At 34.7% G+C, this 7,847-nt stretch overlaps 1 protein-coding gene across 1 annotated transcript; it reads left to right on the top strand.

Moving 5' to 3' along the window:
- Nucleotides 1–743: 743 nt before the first annotated feature.
- Nucleotides 744–7,413, top strand: LOC127804959 (uncharacterized). Its single transcript, XM_052342089.1, has 8 exons — nucleotides 744–931; nucleotides 2,626–2,710; nucleotides 2,797–2,865; nucleotides 3,091–3,203; nucleotides 4,637–4,748; nucleotides 4,828–4,971; nucleotides 5,436–5,610; nucleotides 7,079–7,413. The coding sequence occupies exons 1-8, from the start codon at nucleotides 880–882 to the stop codon at nucleotides 7,202–7,204; spliced, it is 876 nt and encodes a 291-aa protein (XP_052198049.1). The 5' UTR covers nucleotides 744–879; the 3' UTR covers nucleotides 7,205–7,413.
- Nucleotides 7,414–7,847: the final 434 nt, after the last annotated feature.

The raw sequence follows: 7,847 nt of genomic DNA, 5'->3' as shown, positions 1-7,847 counted from the left end.
TCAAATATACAAAATAATCAGATACCACATAAACAAAATTAATAATTAAATACACACAATAATTAAATATACATATACACAAAATCAATAATTAAACTCATAAATTAATAATCAAATATATAATATTAATCATTCAATACAAAAATAAATTAAAAAAAATCTCCAAAATCACAAGAAAACTATGCTCCATTTGCTCATTCTTCAAAAAAGACAATTTTTTAATCACACCGTCACATTTAACGACAATAGGGTGGAGAACATGAATTTTCGATAATACAAAGGTGTCATTGCAGTTTTTTAAAACCTCGGGGAGGTTTCTGATATTTGCCTTTGTTAAAATATACTTAATATATATATTTTTTAATATTAAATATTTATTAATTAAAAACATATTAAATTTACCTAAATCAACAAAACCTTTATTAAAATTATCGTTCTTGCATGGTCTCCTACCGTTTGTATTATTAATTTCGACAGAAAAAGTAAATCATAAGTAAAAACTTTGTCTCATTGGATAAGATAAGAAATTAAACTCATAATTATTAACATAAATCTTAATTTATTATAATCTAATTTTATTGTGATCTAATTATTTAACCCGTAACATGAAAACAACTAACAAAACCTTCTCATTATACTGAGAGAAGAGGAAAGTGAGACGTGTTGCGTTGAGTCGCTTTATTCGACGTAATATATTATTATTATTATTATTATTATTATTATACTGCTCTGCTCCCTTTGCACACTTGGGTTTAGACTCTCTTTGCATTTGTACGCCACCAAGTGAATTCGGCGTTTCGCTTCCCATCCTCGTTGCGAACATTCGCAGTGGAGAAGATAAAAGCGAAACTGAAGCTTATTAGGGTTTTCTGGAAGCCGATGGAGAAAATCCGGAGAGCATCGCATGCAGGATCGTGGTACACCGACAATCGTAAGTCTATCGATATTTCACTCCACCGACCACCGTCATTCTTTGACCATCGTTTTAAGTTCCTGTAATATTCTTGTACAAATTTCTGCATCGTCTTTCACTATGTTCGGCTGGTAAATTGATGGATTTCGCAAAGTTGATAATTGATATTGAGCTCTGTTTGCTTACAGGACAGTTAATTCTTTTTTTTTTCTTCTTTTATGTAATTTTGTCACGGATCTTGATCGGGGAACCCTCGCTCAAACTCAGAATTGGAACGATTTATAGAACCGTATCAGAAAAGAGACCACCGTGTGGTGTAGGTGATCACTTATTTGAAACAGAGAATGGACCACGGGGAATACAAGCAGAAGTGGCCTTTATTTTGATGGTTTTACATGGTTGAGTTGAGATAATACTTGCACTGCTGTGTCTGTGGATGAGAAAGATTTTTGCTTGGTTCGCACTGGTATAGGTCAACGCCATGGGGCTTTGTAATTTCTAACTTATTGCACTTGATAAAATGGTGAATGGTGGATGCCAATCCTGATAAAACTATAAAGCTTAGCACTTGAGTCAATGGGGAGTGGGCTGGTAAAGTTACAAATGGAGTAGGTGGATGGTGGTTTCGTTAATCTCCTGCTACCAAGAGGGATAGCATCCATGATGATTTAAAGTCTTCCTTTGATTTTTGATTCGAAGGAATGGACGAATGGGAAAAGTAAGGGAGTGGTACTAGGACAGGTATGGAGTCATCAGACGGGGTTGCATTATCTGCCAAGGCATTGCCCAGTATGGAAGAAAAGGGATGCAGCTAGGTGTCAAATGTTCTCGACTAAATTTCCCCTCTTATCTTAAGTTATTCCTCCTTTTAAGAAAGTTTATCAAAAATAAGTTTTAAAAGTGGCATTTAATAGTTTCTTTTCTATTTCCTTTGTTCTGCACCCTTGTCGTCACCAGATATTATGTTAAAGGAAATATGTTTCTTTCTCTCTTTATTCCTTTGCCTTTGTGGGATGTTGGCATACATTTTGTTGATCAGTTTGTATCAAATAGCTGCAGGCCTGTGGGCAACCTGTGGCAATTTGGCTGCCGTGGTGGTGGGGGTATACTAAAACATGTCATGAAGACCAAAAGGAGAGTCATCATACAATTTGATAATGCATTCATCTATCTTATATGAACTTGGATACAAGTATTTAGATTCAGGTGTCTGTCCTTCCTAAATCCTTTATCTTTGGATTATGGGACATGCAATCTAGGAGTGTCAGATACTGGCTGTCCTTGTCTCTGTCTTCAGGGACCATCTCCTTTCAGTGCTCTTACTACATTTTTATCTATCAAAAATGGACTCAAATTTATTTCTTCAGCTGACTTGAGAATGCAAGCTTAGTCCAATCCCTAGAAGGATAGAGCTACTATTATTTTAAGTTGCTATTATATAATATATGCCTTTCCTTTCCCAATGTCCATGGACCACCCTTATTCACACACACCTTGCATGTGATCTTTCTTGTAAAAGTGATGGGTGTGAATGATACTAATGAGTCAACAAGACTTAGGTCCTGTTTGATTCCTGGTTTTAGATTTCTTTGTTTGTCATTTATCTGTCAAATATTTAAATGATGCAATGATTGATGGAAAAGATAAATTAGTAAATATTTTATGTATTCTTACAAAATAAGATTCCTAATGCTTTGCCATTTTGTTCTCAGCAAAAGAATTAGAAGAAGAGCTTGACGGGTGGCTCAGAGCATCTGGCTTATTGAAATCTCCTGATGTGCGAGGGGTGATTGCACCGTAAGTCATCATGGACCTTGAACTGCTATTTTATAATCAACATTTCTAATGTATTTATGATTCTTGTGGGGCCATTAAACCCCTAGTCATGCAGGTTATTCATATTCAGGTTGTGCAGCAGCCTATGCCTTTGCAAATATAGACCCAACAAGCATGTGAGTGATATTTTCTTGATGTTGAATTTACAACTCAACAATTGGTTTAGCATGTCATCTGGTTGTATGAACTAATCATGTTTGTGTTGCTGTTTGCTGGCTTTATGAAGTGATAAAAATATACTTTCAGTCTGTCTCACACCCATCCTCCCACTGCCCATATTTGATTGAAGCACCTGGTACCTTTCTATCTAATTTGTGCCAGTTTACACTTTTTTTTTTCAGTTCTCGAGTGTTTCTTCTCGGTCCATCTCATCACTATTACACCCCCAAATGTGCTCTTTCAAGAGCCACTATTTACAAGACACCAATTGGTGATCTATCTATTGATCTAGAAGGTAATGCTTTCTCTCTCTCTCTCTCTCTCTCTCTCTGCGAGGATGAGATTATTGTACTGGCAATTTGACATTTCATCGAAGCTGCTGAATTTTGTTGATCTCCTTTGTTTTGTTGTATTGCTTTCTTTATTTTTTTGTAAAATATGCAAAGTTGTTTGTACATCTGTAACTACAAGAGGAATATTCCAAGGGGGGTGGGGGTGGGATGGGGGAGAATACTGCAGCATATCAGGCCTTAATACCATAAGGTGGGGTTGGCTACATGAAGTCTTGCTCGCCTATCATTTTAATCTTTGACCAGTCTTCTATAACGGAAGGTCTTCTATAACGGAAGGGGGAGAAGAATGCTAAAGAAAATTCTTGTTCTTGGGCACTTTTACTGTTTGGGATTCGGGACAAACCTAGGGATAGAGTAGGTTGGAATTGCAACGGTTGAAGATACCAACAAGTGTTCAATTATGTTCCCCGCCAGGTTAACTTTAGATTTCAATGCTAAACTCACTCTACTGTGAATATGATCTTATGTGTTGAAAACTTACAAGTGTACTTGTGAGGTGGGTTTCTCAAACTGCCTCAGTTAATTAGGTATATCCAGCAGAAACTTTCCTTCATTTTGCTTATAGAAATTTCTATTTTGGTTGATATGTTAAAAGTATAATCCATTGGTATTCAGTTGGCTCGATATATAGCCAAATATTGATTAAATTTTATTATTAAAATGTTTGATTTCTTTTAAACTGTTTTGAGTTATGCTATAGAACTTTCTGGTTGGTTGTCACTGTTGTTTTCTAGAAATTGTTATAGCAACTTCTTGAATAAGAAGATATATATGGCTGATGTACATTTTGGAATGTATGCATCCCTGGTGTATTTTCATTATGAAATAGTGAATTTAGTGTTCCAAAAAGATCAAACATTTTTCTTGTTCCATCTGCCTATTCTTTTGGAATATCTTTATACACCAATTAATGCACTGGAATGAGGAGTGGTTGGTTCCAAGTTGGAGGTGCTAAATGGACAAATGGATGGTTAAAAAATATACATATGGTATGAAAGAGGACATGAAAGTTAATAATTTAATAGTGCTGACTCGTGAAAGACAGATCCGTGTAACTGAGACTAACTGTTGGGAGCTTCGTCAAGTCAACAGGAAAACTTGGCTGGAATGACGTGTTGAGTTGGTTAATAGCGCTGATTTGTCTGTTGGTGTTTGTAGAAAATGAAAAATTCCAAATCTATACTTGTGCTAACAAAATAAAAAATAAATCTCCATGCATGTAAAATACAAGGATGTAGAAATACTGCTTGTTTCATGCAAATTCTCTCTCTCTCTCTCTCAAGCATGTGTTTGGGGGGGGGGGGGGGGGGATGATATTTTCACTGCTTGTTTGATAGTTGATACTCATTAACATCCCAACTTGGCTTTATAATAGTCAATGAGGAGCTAAAAGCTACAGGAAAATTTGAATTGATGGATCTTCGAGTTGATGAAGCTGAACATAGCATGGAGATGCATTTACCATATCTTGCTAAAGTATTTCATGGGTGGGTTCCACTTCAGATTAAATCTATGCTCTCCTTATTGTATCATGTTGAGGTTGATTTTCTAGTTAATGTTACACAGGTATCCTGTAAAAATTGTACCCATTTTGGTTGGTGCTGTTAATGCCGAAAATGAAGCCATGTATGGAAGGATTCTAGCCAAATATGTGGATGACCCAAGCAATTTCTTTTCTGTGTCCTCTGATTTTTGTCACTGGGGCTCTAGGTACGTGCCATAAGTTCAGTGGTTACCCTGTCAATGCACACAATTTTATGTATCAGTTTAGCTTTTGACCATGTACTGGATTTGCATCACTAGTATTTTCTATTGCAAAATTTTTTACTATACTCACATTTGTTCTACATTTATATATTCATCCTCATTACAGTTTTCTGTGGTCATTGATTTGCATAAATTCATTTTTATACCAATCATTTGTCCTACTTTAAACTTCCAGTTATAACTGCATTTGAATGCAATTACCAGCCATTGTTTCTGTATTGCATTTATTCAAGTAAGGCATGATTATGAAAATGGTAGATGCTATTTTTCTTCTAATTCATACTTATATTACTCGGCGCTCAAAAGAGGCTTGTATTGTGACTGCTCTACATTCCCCCTTTATTCTTTAGCTGATTCCTGTTCTATTTATCAAATCTTAACTAATGAATTTCATCTTTTGGATCTAGGTTCAACTATACGCATTATGATAAAAAGCACGGACCTATCCACAAATCAATTGAGGCTCTTGACAGGATGGGCATGGACGTAATAGAAACAGGAGATCCAGATGCGTTCAAGCAGTACCTATTGGAATGTGATAACACCATCTGTGGTCGTCATCCAATCAGTGTTTTCCTCCATGTATACTTCTTGGCCTTCTCTTTTTCTAATTAACCAATAAAAATTATTAGAAATGGTTGCCTAATGAAACTTTTGGGTATAAATTAAAAATTCTTCAGGGACTCGCAGAGCTTGTTATCAAGCTGGATCTAGCATTAGGCTAAAATTAACATGATACGCAATATAAAATGTTTGGACTCTGTACTTCTAGGGTGAAATTTATATTGAAGAACTAAGTTTACCTATCAACCAAAAGAAGGAAGTGATAAAATAAGAACTTTGCAGTTGGCTGCGGACAGTTTTCCCCTTCATTTTTTTCCTGCACTTCTTTATCTATATCCTGTTAGCTCATTTATTTAGTTTGTGTTGATTTTGGACAGAAAAACTCCTCACCTTATTATTCAGAGTGGACAAATTTATGCATAAATGGTAACTGCTCATGTGGTGGCAGTTACACAAAGAAAAAATTACCACTTAGAAAATAAATAACTGTATAATGAATGAAAAACTGTCCATATAGTTTGCCTAACTGCCTAATTGTCTTTATTTCTTGTACACGATTTTCTACACGCTCCCTCAAATGGAGCTATAAATATTAAGGAAGCTCAGCTTGAATCTTTACATTTTCAAATTTAGTCTTCGATAGGTAGTCTCCCGTGAATCCTTGGTATGTAGGAAATCTACCTTCAATTTTTCTTTTTATGGAGTGCCTGTCTATTTAGGTCACTTTGAACTTGTCGAATTGCTGTCATTATTTTAGTTAGAAGATTAAAATATTAGGTGTTTAAGAGGTCTCATTGACAATGTCTCTGTTGTGTCTTTAGTATCGAAATATTCCGATTTGATATGTCTTCATGGTCGAAATATTTCTCCTTTGTGGCATTCTCTTGTGCCATCCTGTGGAGAATGTAATTTACTCCGACTTCATTAGTCATGAAATTGACAAGCCATGACATTACCATATTGTTTTTTGCATTCCATGTCTTGTACTTAGGATCTGTTGAATTCGATTTAGGGACTTCACCATTAAGATAATCTTTTCCTTTGCCGCTTATGAACATCATAACCGAATGTCCATTAAAACTAGGTATCCATTAGAACTAGGAACACCGGGTAGAGGAAGAAGAATAGACTATTGTGGTGAAGGAAGCTATTGGGACGATGGAGAAATTTTCTAATAAAAAATGTTCTGATATCATATTGATTTTGGATAGAAAAACTTCTCACTTTATTATTCTGAGTGGATAAATTTATACATAAATGGTAATTGTTCATATAGTGACAGTTACATATAAAAAAAAATTATCATTTAAAAAATAAATAATTGTATAATGAATGAAAAATTGTCCTTATAATTTTTCTAACTACTCAAGTGTCTCTATTTCTTGTACATGATTTTTTATAGTTTGATTCTTGTATTCTGTGGCTGCAACAATGGCTTCGCTAACATATTTTATCTTTTGCCATCTATTCATCAAAATCTGAGCAGATGTTGAAGAACTGCTCGATGAAAATAAAGATAAAATTCCTTCGATATGAACAGTCAAGTCAATGCAAAACCATGAGAGACAGCAGTGTAAGTTATGCATCTGCAGTGGCAAAGGTAGATGCTTGAATTTGTACGGATCGATTCATAAAGCTTACCTGCTTTGGAAAGTTATCTCAATTTGAAAACTCTTTTGTGTTGTATCTCTGAATACAACTTCTGCTGAATTACTATGATCTCTAACCTTATTGCTCTCTCCCCAGATTACTGGTCTTTACTTTGGACCATTTTTTCCTTTACCGGTAATTGAAAAATTTCCCCATGATGCTTTGAAAGTTCATTTGCATAATTGGGAAGAGTATTCCAGATAAATATTTTAACTGAATAATTCTCAATTTTTCCAATAAGTTCCACTAGGCTTTGTGCTGCAAGTGTCATTTAATGCGTGTTCGTGTTGTTTGTGTTCTCGCGCGTGGGCGAGAGAGAGAGCAAACCTGACAGTAAATAAATATATATGTGAAAATTACAAAAACTAACTATATCTCAAAGATTCGTTTTTAACTCTTTTTTTCAAAAAAAAAAAAAAAACATTGTCTCTTAAATAAATTAATTATATTTTATAGTTACTTTACCAATTCTGATACTTTATTAATTTTGATCCTGTCATATTACTAGTTTAGGTGCTTTTTTTTTTTTTAAAAAAAGTAGTTAATAGAGTATAATTAATTTGTTTGGAGTGGTTATAAAGGGTAATTAGTTTATTTGGGAGGTT

This window comes from Diospyros lotus, chromosome 1 (genome assembly GCF_014633365.1).
Source record: "Diospyros lotus cultivar Yz01 chromosome 1, ASM1463336v1, whole genome shotgun sequence".
Lineage (NCBI taxonomy): Eukaryota > Viridiplantae > Streptophyta > Magnoliopsida > Ericales > Ebenaceae > Diospyros > Diospyros lotus.
Note: the sequence above shows the minus strand (reverse complement) of the source record. Positions and strands in the feature narration are given on the sequence as shown.